The sequence below is a fragment of the Miscanthus floridulus genome, chromosome 2, assembly GCF_019320115.1.
Source record: "Miscanthus floridulus cultivar M001 chromosome 2, ASM1932011v1, whole genome shotgun sequence".
NCBI lineage: Eukaryota > Viridiplantae > Streptophyta > Magnoliopsida > Poales > Poaceae > Miscanthus > Miscanthus floridulus.
In genome coordinates this window covers 137254204-137269920 of record NC_089581.1, presented here as the reverse complement: position 1 = coordinate 137269920, position 15717 = coordinate 137254204, and the positions used below count along the sequence as shown (strand labels likewise).

Genomic DNA, 15717 nt, shown 5'->3' with positions numbered 1-15717 from the left:
CAGGATAATATTACTACTAGGATTACATGGGAGGAATCCTAATCAAACTAGATCTTCTCTCTTCCTTACGGTGTATCCCGTGGGTCCCGCATCGACACCATCTCAACTCGACATAGCAGTATGGCACCGACGTTGCCAACCCTACAACATGCTGTTAACGAGCCATGCACGCTACATAGCATTTTTTTTTTTTGCGAGGAACTATATAGCATATTATGATGAATACAAGCAAGACGCTCCACCCACATGGTAGCCGCACGCCTGGATTTCAGTCAGTGAGTGGGTCGGGAAAACAAAAAACGGCCTCTGCTCTGATCAAGCCTTACGCATCGATCGGCGGCCATGGTGGTGGCCGTGCAGCTGGCCGCGCTCCTGGCGCTGCTGCTCGCGCTGTGGCGCCTCGCGTGGCGGCCGCACGCCGTGGCACGGTCGTTCGCGAGGCAGGGCGTCCGGGGCCCGCCCTACACGTTCCTGGCAGGGTCCTTGCCGGAGGCGAAGCGGCTGCTGATGGCCGGCCGGAGAGGGGTGGCGCCCCTGGACGCCGCCTGCCACGACATCATGCCCGTCCTCCTGCCGCAGTTCCACAGATGGGTCGCTGACTATGGTAGGCAAAACTGATGACTATCAGTGCTAATTCTTTTTTTTTTCCCTTCGTCTTTAGAAAAAAGTGTTAACAACTATGCAATTGGATGCAATTGGTCGTGACTCGTGAACCAGTGCTGGCAAGACATTATCTTTAAGATTTTTTTTTGCGAGAATTATCTTTAAGATTTTGAGTAAACTGAACCTCATCATCAATATACATATGTTCCATGATTGTTACAGGGAGAACGTTTCTGTTCTGGATCGGGCCGATTCCCGCTCTCTTCTCCACTGATCTACAGCTGATTAAGCAAGTGCTGACGGACAGGACGGGCCTGTATCAGAAGGACTTCATGATCCCCGTGCTCAAGTTCCTCTTCGGCAACGGTGTCATACTGATAAACGGAGACGATTGGAAGCGGCACCGCAAAGTGGTCCTCCCCGCGTTCAACCATGAGACGATCAAGGTCATGAGATAGAACATGCATGAGCCTTCTTTCCTGCTTTCAAACATTATTACAAGTAGTATATAATATAGCAACTGACTGCTGATTGATTTCATTTGCCCGGCCTGCTGCGCGTGTTCAGAGCATGTCGGCGGTGACGGCAGAGGTAACCAAGCAGATGATGCAGCGATGGCGCGAGCAGATTCACCAAAGCGGCGACAAGGAATCAGCCGAGATAGACATGATCCACGCCTTCAACGACCTGACCGCCAAGGTCAACGGCCGCGTCGCCTTTGGCACGAGCCACCGGGAGGTCGAGGAGGTCATCGTCTTGATGCGGGAGATGCAGAAGCTCGCCACTGCGGCAACGCTGGATGCTCCAATACTCTGGTACACTCACCTGGTGCTGGTGCTACTACTATTCTGTATTCACTTGTGCATGCAGCACCAACAACCGAGTAATTTTGTTTTGTTTGTTTAGGTATCTGCCAACTCGGCGTAACCTGCACGTCCGGCGTCTGAACAAACAGCTGAGAAGCAAGATCATGTCCATCATGCAGGCGCGGCTGGCCGCCCACGGAGCCAAGTGTGGTGGGCGCGGCAATGGCGGCGGGGGCGACCTACTCGGGCTGTTGCTAGAGGCGTGGACACCGCAGCAGCAGCAGCATGGCAACAACGGCGAGACGCTGACAACCGACGAGGTGATCGACGAGTGCAAGACCTTCTTCGCCGCGGGGCAGGAGACCACGGCCACCCTCCTCGTCTGGGCCATGTTCCTGCTCGCCGTGCACCCGAAGTGGCAGCACAAAGTCAGGGAGGAGGTTGTCCGGGAATTCTCCACCGGCGACGGCGACGGCGAGGTCCCCCACGCCGATGTTCTCGCCAAGCTCAAGCTGGTAACCAATGCGATGAGCATGCTGCTGCACTGCACCATATGTAAACAAACACTCACCCATGGCCCATGCATGCATGCAGCTATACATGGTGTTGCTGGAGACGTCGCGCCTCTACCCTCCCATCGTGTACATACAGCGGAGAGCTGCATCGGACGCCGTCCTTGGAGGCATCAATGTGCCCCAGGGCACCGTCATCTCGATCCCCATCGCCATGCTGCACCGGGACAAGCAGGTCTGGGGCCCCGACGCCGACGAGTTCAACCCCATGAGGTTCGAGCATGGCCTCACAAAGGCCGCTAAGGATCCCAAGGGGCTGCTGGCTTTCTCCCTGGGCCCGAGAGTGTGCACTGGACAGAGCTTCGGCATCGTAGAAGTACAGGTTGTCATGGCGATGATCCTCGGGAGGTTCTCCTTCTCCCTCTCCCCAGATTATGTTCACAAGCCCAAGTATCTCCTTTCCTTGACACCCAAGCTTGGGATGCCTCTCATCGTCAGGAACGTGGATGGCTGAGAAAGATTGTAAAAGCTCGTTCTTGAGTGTGAAAGTGAATATATGACTAGTGTGTGATAAATGGCACGTTACAATTCTGCTGTTAAGAGGTTGCACTAGTAAACAGGTGGGATTGAATCCCAGTTGGGAACTGGTTTTAGTCCCGGTTTCCCAACCGGAACTAAAGACCATCACCGGGACTAAAAAAATAGCTTAAATCCTGGGAGACCGCTCTTGCAATACGTGAGTTTTGAACCCAAGACCCTTTTCCTCGCGCGTAGCTTCCTTACCAACTCAATTGCACACCACATCTGACAAAGTCCTGGGCGCTCTCGTTTTGATTTCACCCGTGGGGAACCTTTAGTCCCGGGTGGGAGACCTTTAATTTGGGTTTATGACACTAACCGAGACTAAAAGGTCACCCTTTAGTCCGGGTTGATAAAGGGTGGCTTTTAGTCCTAGTTGGTGTTACCAACCGAGATAAAAGAGCCTTTGGTGCCTGTAAAATTTAGACTCAGGACTAATGCTCACATTAGTCCCGGATCCCAACACAACCGAGACTAAAAGTACGAACCGAAAGTCATTTCTCTATTAGTGGGACCTAGATGAGTAAATTTATAGTTTGTGACCCAGGTGGGAATCACATGTTAGTTTAGGGTCCGTTCCTGTAATTATGAGCTACGAACCCATGCCAGTTTCACACTGGAGCGTGACGTCAGCTAATGGACTTTGACGTAGCTGTTTTGGACCGAGATGGTATACTTAACTAGTTTAGGGACTTATATATGCAATTTCATAGTTTGGGGACCTAGATGAGAATCGTGTGCTAGTTTAGGGACCAACAATGTAATTTACTCCAGGCATCATGATTTATTGGTGGAAAAAGTCTACTCCACCCCCCAACTATGGGGGGTGGTCTACGTAACCCCCTCAACTATGAAACAGGTCTGATTTACCCCCTGAACTTTCCAAAACCGTCTATTTTACCCCCCAGACGGTTTTCAGCGGCGGTTTGCTACAGTAAAATCATAAAATAGAAAATCTAATTTTGTTGGACTCCACATGAGTAGATCTATACAGTGAATATATAATATAGTATGCTTTAGTACAAAGTTTTTGCTGTAGCTTTAGATTAATTGAAAAATCCAATTTTATCTGTAATTAATTAGACGGTTTTGTAAAGTTCAGGGGGTAAATCAGACCGTTTCATAGTTGAGGGGGTTATGTAGACCACCCCCATAGTTGGGGGGGTGGAGTAGACTTTTTCCCACTAGAAGATAAGACAAAAAAACAAGATCTAGGAGGCATTTTATATTGAGGAGAAAATAGGCACCTAAATTCGCTCCATTGAGGTAAGAGGACTTACCTAGATGATCTGATCCACATTCTCGAACAACTAAGGTAGCTCATATCCTCACTAGAAGATATAAGACATATATTGTTAACAAGAAAAAAAGAGAGACATTGGTACATGAGTCGTAGAGCTGAAACACAATGACATTTCTTCTCTTGTGTCTACTGTCAAAGGTCACGCAGAGTTTGGTCAAACACCAAACCACTAGCTTGTGTGGATCCGGTCGGGTCAACTCGCTACAAATATGTAGAAATTGGTCAAGCAAGAACTCACGGGTATTGCCTAAGAGAGGGTAATTATCATGCTTTCGTGGTGAACGATTCATGACTAAACCAAGTAACCAATAACGAATATCTATCACGCATATTTCATGATGAATGACTTAGATTCTAAGCATGCTAGTAAAAAAATCGTTGAAACTCTCAGATGAGAGGGAACCTATTATTAGGGCATGGGCATCATTGGATTGCCCTACAAGCAGCAAGTCTAGGACGACACCGCTAATCGTAAAATCAAAATATGTACATCGAGTAGGGGTTTGGCAACACAAGGATAAGGAAGACAAGACAAAAAAGAGAAGAAATAGATTGTTTTAATTTGATTGGGTGTGTATCAATTGCTCTTAGACCTACATATTTACCTTGTGGGGAGGTCTCTTGGCTTAAAATAGAGTTGAAACTCCTTACAATCCCAGTGTAAAAATCTAACTTTTAACTCATATGTCTGCCAAACAAGCTAAGCGCAAGCTAAGCTGGATTCCAATTTCCAGTGAAAAAATCTAACTTTTAACTCAGATTCCAATTCCAATGTAAAATCTAACTTTTAACTCAGATTAGTCTTCCAAACAAGCTAAGCTGGTTTCTACAAGCTTGGATCTTCTAATGGCCATAACTGCAAGACCATGCGTCCAAAATCTGCTTATATGGTCCGGCTCCACATGTGGAATGGGTCTACATACACGTATCACCTGTCTTACACTATCGTCCTCGCTTCGTGTAAAAAGGTTAACCTGAAGGTGCTACGTTTAGAATGACAAGGATTATAAGCTGACCCTTACACTTCTAAATTTCCAAGGTGGTACTACATCCATCAACCACAACCACACATGCCACATGGGGTAACAATACAACTAATACATGCTTATAATGGGCTCTGGTATTACAATAACTACCTCATCCGAATTCCAAAATGGATGTCCCACAAATGTTTTTTTTACCATCTTATCAAATGCTACAAAATGGTGAAGTCAAAATTATGATTTAACACCCTTTGAAATCGATTAAGATGATTTCCCTTACTAATTTTAGTCGCCAACATATGCCCCCCTCCCATGCACCCTTTTTAAGTAAATCTTAAAAACTAAAAATATTCTCATGGATCAAAGTTGCCCACAAAAAAAATATAGCAGCCCTCTCGTCGTGGAGTCGGGAGAGAAGAAACCAAGAGGACGGTGAAGGGAGAAGTGGATAGGGGAACGAGAAGGTGTGTCGAAAGAGAATGGCAACAAAATTATTACTAGACCTCTACTGAAGGAGCTAGGCGTTGCACGATGAAGTTTCTTGGTGCAGTGACTTGATGATGATGTGGTATCTATGAAAACCATACCTGTTCTTTCGCAAAAAAGAAAACTATACCTGTGATTTCAGAGATAGGACTGCCCCCTTAGATATAAGGGAATATACTCTCTTATACTACTTTAGCAATTTGGCACCGATCCACTAGATTTTTTTTTCCAACGCAATGACACTCACCTAGTACTAATTGACAAGTTAGCAAAAACGCTAACACACAAGTGTATGTAGCGAGTCTCAAACTTGTCACATCACACGATATGCGCGCGCGTACATCACCGAAGAAGCGCTCCACACACACAAGCAACAACCGGCTAGTAGACGGAGAGTTTCTGCGAGAGAAGCCATCGATCACGGCGAACGTGTGGGCGGCCCTGCAATTCCCATGAGGACGCCAACGTACAACTAGAGCTAGGAGAGGACGACTACGCATGCATACGAGATCGATCGAGCTGATGAATGAATAGCCCGCCTTGCGGTTGTGGCATATATGGAGGCCGACCAGTGGCCGTGGGCGCCGCCGCCCCTGCTGCTGGCTGCAGTACTCTTGGCGCTGCTGCTCGCGCTGTGGCGGCGCCTCGTGTGGCAACCGCGGGCCGTGGCGCGGTCGTTCGCGAGGCAGGGCATCCGGGGGCCACCCTACCGTTTCCTGGCCGGGTCCTTGCCGGAGGTGAAGCGGCTGGCGCGTGCCAGCCGGATAAGGGTTCCGCACCTGGACGTCGGTTGCCATGACATCATGCCCATCTTGCTGCCACCGTTCCACAGATGGGTCGTCGAGTATGGTAAACTCTAATAACACTCCTCCGATCCGTATATATTTATGATAGTGTGGGTTTACTTTTGGTAAGGATCGAGTAGTAAACGTATTCCAGCCTCTATACCTAGACATAATGTATATCTGAGTGCGTAACAAAAATTATGTACTAGAAACTCAAGCACGGCTTTGCCGCGCCCTCCATGGAGGAGGCCAGCGGAGGATATATGTATCATGAAATTGTTATCTCCCTCTTTAGTATATATACTGAGAAGGCAAAACCTTGTGATGATTCTATTTTTCATATGGTAGTTGAGACATTGATGAAAATTTTTACCTGGATAGTTTTCTAGAGCCATGCTGAGAAGGTATGAAGAAACGTATACTGAAGTGTACCAGGCCAAAATTTAAAACAGTTCGGATCCAAAAGGCAGAAATACCACAATGGAAGTCTCATAATGTGAGAGCAGTGAAGTAGATAAAAATATTCACTCGAGTGAACTTTTATAGCTTGTTCATTGCAATGAATTATTTAGGCTAGGAGCCTAGAGAGAATACTGGGATGGAGAGCTTGGTCAGCGGACACACCATGATCATGGATCCAATGATGGTCTGACATGCATAAATTTCTTTAGTAATGAATGAAGTACAATTTTTTTATTGCTAAAACAATTCTAGGAACATAACCTATGGAGGAAACATAGATCAGCATGACAAAAAAAGCTAAGGGAAAGCCAACTGAGTGAAGGTATATGCTATACTTAAGATATATTTATGTAGTACTTCATGGCCTTTTCAGATGCTTTAGGCTATTGGTCTGAGTCAAAATCAGTATGCCACTTCGGGGCTGTGCAAAATATACCTTGCCTAGTCTGTGGTAGAACAAATCATATTTTATTATCAATTTAGATTCAGTACTATAGTTTAGCTTGAAAATAACAGCTAAGAATAGAAGACTTACCTTCTCAAAAGGTGCTATATAACTAAGAAAAACATAGATTACAACTCTTGTCGGTTTCACATCAGCTTCTTGTTCACAATATTTTTGTTCATGAATATGTAAAAAATTATACATAGCTAACACGTAGAGTAACCTCAGATGAACAAGGGCATAGCAAGGTATAATTGTATTTAGTCTACCCTATTTCTTATAATAAGCAGAAGCATTATTACAATAAAAAGGGTATGTATTTCAGACATCGATGCCACTGAAACTCCAAAGAATTGTGTTATCCAAGTTTATAGCGTCCTTAAAAATATAAATATGGGACTGATAATTTATCATAATAATTCATCATGTATTATATTGACACGGCTCTGTAGCTTATTGTGTTAGGTTATGGACATTTTGTCGAATACGTTGCAGGCATGAAAAACGTCCTTTGAGTTGACCATCATTTGGCGTTCATCCCCAATGCGATGCTCCATAATGTGGCGATCTCCTGCAATTCGTTGATGCAGCCATGCAGGTCTTCTTTGAGAGCACCATCTATTGAAGCTAGCTCTCTGATGTTGTATTGTGCCAACCAGAGAGAGCCGTGTGGGCGTGGGCATACAGGCTACCAATCATGACATTTGTTGGTAAAAATTCGACACAATTTTAGCTGGAAGGAGAGGCTACCTGGGATGGAGAACAACGATATGCACGAAATGGAGTATGAAGTGAGTGACAGGCGAAAGGCATAGCTTTCAGCAGTTCAGCTGACGGGACGAAGCAACTGACCATGCCGGCAGGACACACAGAGGCCGTCGGAGTGGTGACTAGTGAGAGCACTGCACATGGGACTGGATCGTGCTCCGTCTGAGGATGCACTTGGGGCTGGGAGGACGGCAAGGGGAGGGAGGCGGGCTTCGCCCGGCCCACGCGCACCGGGGGGTGGCCGCAATTCGACCGGAGGTGGTCCGTGGCTGGTTGGCCACGTCGGTGGCTCCACTGCCCGTGAGCAGCAAGGCGGCGAGCCGGCGACCAAGGCCCACGTGACGCTCGTGCTGATCAATGTTTTAAATATTGGGCTAAGCCCCTTAGCGGCTGCCTCTCCCAAAGGTTAAGAAAAGCTATAGCGGGCTAAGCCATTTGATAGCTATTTAGCGGTTGAGCAAAAAATATATAAAAAATCAGGTAATTTTACACAAAATAAACATAGAAGATCACATTACAAATACCAATTATCAAGTAACTAGGGACCGATAGTTCAAAGTCTTACTAACACATCAGATCACAACTTCATAGTTCATACATGATACATCACATAGACACATACACACATGAGTTCAAAGTTCAAACAAGGTTGACAGACATTACACTGCATACCAACTAAACAGTGACAGATAGACAAACAAACATAAGGCATGGAGGCATAGGCCATAGTCTGATACATATCAGTATATCACACATGCATTTCAGCATTTAAATAGTTTGTTGTACTCATCTAATCATCTTCAATATCAGTAGATTCCATAGCATCTTGATTTTCCTCTGATTCAGAAGTAGAGGCTGCAGACCGAGGCTTCGTCAGAGATGCCATGGTCCTGAATTTCTTCCTAGGGCGCACAGGCTTTTTCCTTTTGGCGTTTGCTTGTGATGTTGATGCTCCCTGTGATGCTACTTCTTGTGCTTTTGCTGCTGTTTCTGCACATCCCTGATCTTCTTGACTTTGATGTGCATTTGGTTCTAATTCAGTAATGAACTTATTGTTATCATCCTCCAGCACATCATTTATTTCCTTCTCTATGGGATCTCTCATCTTGTTCTCTTTCTTATGCCTTAGTTTGGAGTTAAATTTGATAAATACAAGGTCTCTCATCCTCTCATGAAGTAATCTGTTGTGCTTTTTCGTGCACACCTAGTTTTGTTTAGGTGAATAAAATTCAAGGAATGAATAACGATGCAAAAATATATTCATGTAGGTGAGTTGTGGAAGTACAATTATTTTTATTACGTGTTCAAATACTGACCAACTCCTCTCAAAACCAGAGAAGCTACATGTCAAACTTAGAATCTTTATCGCCAATAGCCTCAAATTAGGTGTAGTTGAGCCATGATTTAGCCACCATGTTGTTGCATGAAGCTGATTATTCTACTGATTTAGATGTAGTACCACCTAAGCAACAAAAATTAATATGAGATAAAAAGGTCATCTTACTGCACCAACCTGGAATAGATATGATACTCTACTTGCTTCATGGGATAATTGTCAATTTATTTACAGTAAAGAGTAAACCATTCAACATCAGCAGTAGCAAATTAGTAAAGCGTTTAAGCGGGAAAGGAAGGAACTTGCCTGTCTGCTCTGGTTGGGACATGGTCACCAGCTCGTTGCTCCCCAATCAAAGTTGCTCGTCGCCCCGCAGCCGCACTTCGAAGACGGCTGCTTGCAGATCAAACTCCCTGCTGCTTGTCGGCCAACAGCAGCAACTGCTACCACGTCGCCGCGGCCGCGAGAACTACTCTCGTCGAGAGCTGAGAAGAAGCCCGCCGCTGGTCGAAGCAGCAGCAGCAGCCACCGCCGGTCGAAGCAATTCCTCGCGTAGAGACCGCAGCCGCCGCTGTCTGAAGAAACACGAGACGAATGGGTGGCTGTGGTCTGTGGCTAGGGTTACCAGTCTCCAATGCGTGTATTGACTCGATTTGGACTGCCGTGTGATTTGGGCCACAAGGTGCTGAAAGCCCATGCTCAGTCTGGCCTCATAGTGGAGCTAAGGTGCCTCCATTTGAGTGCTATTTCACCGGCTATTAGCTGCTATTAGCGGCAAATTCCATTTAGCGTCAAAAGTGGTGTAGCTTAGCTGTGGAGCTCCCCAAAGGCTAAATAGCACTATAGCGGGGGCTAAATCCCGCTATTTAGAACATTGATGTTGATAGCGGCATACCCGCCCCACGGCACCGCGATGCGGTGGCCTAGGCCCCTGGCGGGGCGGACCTGCCGCTAGCCTTGGCAGGGCGAGGCACCCTCTGCTGCCGGTGCGGCGGCCCCAGAGCAGGCGTGACTGACTCTCCGATGCTGTATACGGCCGACGGTGATGTGCAGTGCAGCTGGCGATGCGCAGGCTGGGGCGAGGGAGCATGCAGAGAAGCCGCGCCTGACGAAGGTTCAATCTGGTCGATGTTTAAACGGGTGCGATACCCGAATGGACCCGTATCGAACGGACCAAATCGCAGGAGCCCTCGATCCAACGGCTATCGGGTTAGCGAGCGACGTGGACCGATCCACGACCCCGCTTTTGGTAGCAGGATTCCCATAGAGCGATTTAGAAATGTCAAAACGTTTTATAATTTGAAACAGAGCAGAATAGAGCCATGCTTTTTTGTGCGGGAATGTGTATACTATATTTTATTAAAAAGCAACAATACCTATATATTCGTCCAAACGGATGGCCGCGCACTTTTGATGATGAGAATGGCAAAGGGAAATGCGTGTGTAAATATACTTTGCAAAAAAGGCCTCCGCATCCTCTCATTTGTGATCCCTAGTTTCTTCATAAGCTCAATTCTGTGTTTCTACGACGAGGGCCCGTAATGTAAACATGAGTTACTAGTAGCTGAGATAAATAAACTTCTTCAACCAAAGCAAAGAGCCGGCTCTTAACTATACCTATACAGTGTACACTACCCAAACCACTGTCACTACGCGGGCCAGCATCTTGTAGAGTGCAGACATTCTCGGGCCCAGTATATTTCCATCACCGGCCCAGCAGTAATCCTGAGAAGGCCCACCAGGAACCGTATGGGTCAGCCAAGCAACACGCACAGCAGGACCAGCGCGGCCATGCATGGCATCAACCAGAACTTGGGCCTAATGAAACTCTATATTTACAGATCTCCTAAGATACGTTTTCTCAACAACAACAACAAAAAAAAAAGGACCTCCAAAGATACGTACATTGCGAACGCACATGCATGCATGCTTTGAAGTTTGAACCAAAAAAGGTCCTCATCATGAGATTATTTCTTTCATTTGGTCAATCAGGGAGGACATTCCTGTACTGGATCGGGCCAACCCCTGCGATCTTCTCAGTTGATTTAGAGCTGATTAAGGAAGTGCTTACAGACAGGACGGGCCTGTTTGCCAAGGACTTCATGATCCCCGTCTTCAAAGTCCTGTTGGGCAACGGGCTCATACTAGCAAACGGCGACGACTGGAAACGGCACAGGAAAGTTGTCCTTCCAGCTTTCAACCACGAGAGGATCAAGGTCGCCGTCGTCATCGTTCACAAGATCACGCACATGCACCATATGTGTATATATATTAATTTTCATATATAGGCAGATTTAGCAACTGACTTTGGTCGAGTTCAGAGCATGTCGGCGGTGACGGCAGAAGCAACGGAGCAGATGGCGCAGCGATGGTGTGAGCAGCTACTGCACCGCGGTGCTCGTCAAGGAGCGGAGATACAAGTGGACCGCGCCATCTGCGACCTGACCGCAGAAATCATCGGCCGCGCCGCTTTCGGCACCAGCCACCAGGAAGCCGGCGAGGTCCTCGTCTTGATGCACCAGATGCAGAAGATGGGCGCCAAGGCCATGTTGGATGGTCCCATACTCTGGTAATAACAAATAACAATAACAATGCAAGCTCGTGGCATTTTTCGACAAACAACTTTGGTTCCGGTTCCAATAATTTCCCCCCTCTTTTCCAGGCATCTGCCGACTCGGCGCAACCTAACGGTGCGACGTCTGGACAAGCTGTTGAGGACCAAGATCACGGCGATGATGGCGAGGCGGGTGGCCGCCGCCAACTGCGGCGGTGGCGGCTATGGCGACGACCTCCTCGGGCTCCTGCTGGAGGCATGGTCGCCGGAGCCGCCGGAGCGGCAAGCTGGGAGCGACGACGAAGGGACGACGACGACGCTGACCACCGGAGAGGTGATCGACGAGTGCAAGACCTTCTTCGGCGCCGGGCAGGAGACCACCGCCACCCTCCTCGTGTGGACCATGTTCCTGCTCAGCACGCACCCGCAGTGGCAGGACCAGGTCAGGGAGGAGGTCCTCCGCGAGTTCCGCGGCGGCGACGGCGACGTTCCCAACTCCGACACCCTCTCCAGACTCAAGTTGGTACGTACCGACAATCACGCAGCTCTCCACTCTCATAACGACAAATAAAAGCATGCATTCTGCATTCACTTCTACAAGATGACGTGCATACGTGCAGCTTCACATGGTTCTGCTGGAGACACTGAGGCTCTACCCGCCGATCGTGTACATACAACGGACGACCGCTTCGGACGCCGTGCTCAGGGGCATCGAGGTGCCCCAGGGGACCGTGATATCGATCCCCATCGGCCTGCTGCAGCGGGACAAGGAGGTGTGGGGCTCCGACGCCGACGAGTTCAACCCCTTGAGGTTTTGCAATGGCGTCGCCAGAGCCGCCACGGACCCACACGCGCTGCTGTCTTTCTCGCTAGGCCCGAGAGCCTGCACCGGCAAGAGCTTCGGCATCATAGAAGCACAGATCGTCATGGCGGTCATCCTCAGGAAGTTCACCTTCTCCCTCTCCCCGACGTACGTTCACAAGCCAAAGTATGTTGTCTCCTTGACACCCAAATGTGGGATGCCTCTCATCTTCAAGAACCTCCATGGGTGACAAAATATTATTGCCCGTAAGTTTCTAATAATAGGGTACGGTGTATGGCAAGATCATATATATGATTACTACTGATGTTAGTTTTTCTGTTAATTATTATGTTAATATATATGTACTTCCCGTCGTGGGTGTATATGTGTTTTTCTTGAGTTTAGTTATAAACGTTTATTATGAAATGTGTACTCCCTTTTGTTCATTTTTATAGAGTGCAGTGCGAGTGTCAAACTCAGTCTTTGACTGTATATTTGTTTTCTATAATACGCTATTATGATTTAAAAGATTGTAATCATTTTTTTTTCATTATTCAATATTTATCTAAGACATTGTAATAAGAAAAACCAAGTTGTGTTTATGTATGCTAAAGGGGTCGTGATGCTTAAGACAAGAAATATACCTTTACCAGTTGCTCGATCAAAGCCTGTCAACAGATCCAAATGCCACAATTCCGGATGTTCAATTTTAGAATGGTCCATTTCCTGATTGTCTCAAAATCCAATAAAATCATTAGGCAATTGTCTAACAGAATGGATGGTAAGGTGGGGGACCCATATCTTTACTCTATTTACGTGCTTAGAGCGAGTGAAGGGGTGCATTATGTCACTTAAAAACTAAGGCCCGAGAACTACTTATTAAAAACCTATACAAATTCTATCTAGATGTGCACTAAGTATTTCTAAGTATTGTTATGTCTAACACAAAACAAGTTTTGCACCTAGGTTCCAATCCTACAACTAACCTAGCAAGCAAACTAGAAAAGATAAGCAAACATTGAGAAATGCAAAGTAAATGCAGAAATAAAAATTGAGTTAGAGAGTGCAAACTCCTTGTATATTTGATTTCCATAATATGTTTAAAGTTTAATTTAAAGAGTTATAATCATTTTCGTTCATTATTCAATTAAGTTAGAGAACGCAAACTCTTTCTGGACTCCTCTTGAAAAGGACTGTAGTAGGATCTATGTCCGACTAGTGATCAACATATCACACATACGCCGGGGTATCCCGGGCATTTTCCCTTGTAGTGGGAGTATCCAGGGCCCATACTATCACAAGGACCTCCTATGGATATATAGTCCACTACAATAATAGTCCGGGCCATCCACGGTATGCATGAAAAATACTTCAAGGGAGCATTTCATTTTGCACTAGACGACTACCACTCATTCTAGAGAACCGTCAAGTTCAAGGGGCCATACTATCATGCATGATTGACGAAGACATCACTAGATAACCATCAAGTAAAGATCATTAACCCCTCTTGATAGTATGGCTATCTAGCCTATCAGTCCGGTCATTTCTCATCCTCTAATCACCTCATGACTAGTTAAAACAAAATCTTACGTTTGCCTTGAGCTAACCATCATGTCTGCCAACTTTGTACACCATGATATTCGATGTAACTCAATTTCTCCTTGTGGCCAACATTCACCTTTCAAATCTCATGAAAATGTTAGTCCACAAACGTCATCATAATTAAATTACCAAAACCTAAATTAGGGGCTTAGATGCTTTTAGGAGTCCACGATAGCATAGCAGTAGCAACGAAGATTCTTCTCTTTTTTGCTATTTGCACTGATCCTACTATAGGGGCTAGGGAAATTGATGCTATGGAGTGACTGGTGTACAAAATTCTTCAAGGTGAGCATAATTTATCAAATCTTTAAGCTTGAAAGAGCAACTACTCTGTGGGAGCTCTTAGCACTTGGAAGGCAATTTATATATATAGCATGTTTTGAGATTGCAAAGAGGAAGAGGACAGGACCTGCCAAGTCTTTCTTGCTCAACCAAAGTGAGTCGGAGAAAGGAGGAGAACTATTAAAAAGTCAGACCATTCTAGAGGGATTTTAGCATCATGCTAATCCTTGTTGATAGGAATGGAAAAAAATCAATTCTAAATATTCTAGATAGCAAGTAAAATATCTAAACGAGCAATAGTTCTTCTAATGAATCAAGGTTCATGCAATTCCAACATTTTCAAACTCATTTGTGGTTTGAAGATTTTGTTTTTTTACTCTCTTATCAATCTTGTAGAAGAAACAAGATTAAATATTACATAGTCCACTTGGCCCAATTATTTTATCCCACCAATAGGGGGTCACAACACACATATAGTTGTAAGCTAATTTTCTTTTTCACTTTGTTCTTTTTTCCAATCTCTATAACTAATAGTCTATATTGAATTATGATTTTTGCATTTATATGTGCCTTAACATTTTTCTAAGCTTCATTTAACACTTTTCTAAATCATAATTTAACATTTTTCTAAGCTTGATTCAACAATTTGTGAATCCTAATTTAACATTTTTCTAAGCTTGATTCAACAATTTGTGAATCCTAATTTAACAATTTGTCAACAATATGTGCATTTATATGTGCCTTAACATCTTTAAATGCAAATGTTGAGATATTTATATCTAAGCACCATGGTGATTCTAAAAGATGTATGAATTCAAATACCGTGTGAGATGTATAAGAATTAGGAAAAAGTCCATTTTATCTCCTTGAACTGTCCTCGAAGTTTAGTTTTTCTCTCTGAACTCGAAAGTCGGGTAAACCATCTCCCTTAACTTTTAAAACCGTTCATTTTACCTCCCTGACCCAGTTATAAGTGGTTTTCAGAGGCGATTTTGACTTTTTCTTTTTTATTTATTTTGGCTGAATATTTGAAATATCATAGTAAATCATAGAAAATCATAAAATGGGAAATCCAATTTTGTTGGACTCCACATGAGTAGATCTACACTATAAACATATAATATGGTATGTTTTAGTACAAAGTTTTTATTGTAGCTTTAGATCTATGCTTTTTTATAATTAATTCATAGCTGCAGTTTTTATGGTCCAATTTTGGTGAAATTTTTATAGTGGTCTAATTATTGTATGCTTTAACTGTAGTAAAAATTTCATACTTGTTTCTATTTTTACACACTTTTAACTATTTTAAAACTATTTAACAAGTATAAAACTAAATAAATCTATAACTCAGCTATACATGACTAATGAGCATGAAATTTTTATTATAGTTAAATCATATAATTGTTAAC

The 15717-nt window shown here is 45.0% G+C and overlaps 2 protein-coding genes across 5 annotated transcripts; both read left to right on the top strand.

Moving 5' to 3' along the window:
• Positions 1–222: 222 nt before the first annotated feature.
• Positions 223–2530, top strand: LOC136539808 (cytochrome P450 709B2-like). The gene is made up of 5 exons (XM_066531796.1): positions 223–604; positions 826–1049; positions 1171–1418; positions 1510–1924; positions 2004–2530. The coding sequence occupies exons 1-5, from the start codon at positions 343–345 to the stop codon at positions 2433–2435; spliced, it is 1581 nt and encodes a 526-aa protein (XP_066387893.1). The 5' UTR covers positions 223–342; the 3' UTR covers positions 2436–2530.
• A 3061-nt stretch (positions 2531–5591) lies between these two features.
• Positions 5592–12815, top strand: LOC136539807 (cytochrome P450 709B2-like). 4 transcript variants are annotated; one of them, XM_066531791.1, is made up of 5 exons: positions 5592–6121; positions 11061–11284; positions 11357–11637; positions 11731–12145; positions 12224–12815. In XM_066531791.1, the coding sequence occupies exons 1-5, from the start codon at positions 5830–5832 to the stop codon at positions 12692–12694; spliced, it is 1683 nt and encodes a 560-aa protein (XP_066387888.1). In that variant the 5' UTR covers positions 5592–5829; the 3' UTR covers positions 12695–12815. The 4 variants fall into 4 exon arrangements, with proteins under 4 accessions (XP_066387888.1, XP_066387889.1, XP_066387890.1 ...); XM_066531792.1 differs by having other exon boundaries at positions 5594–6121; positions 11390–11637; XM_066531793.1 differs by having other exon boundaries at positions 5595–6121; positions 12243–12815.
• The last annotated feature ends 2902 nt before the right edge of the window (positions 12816–15717 follow it).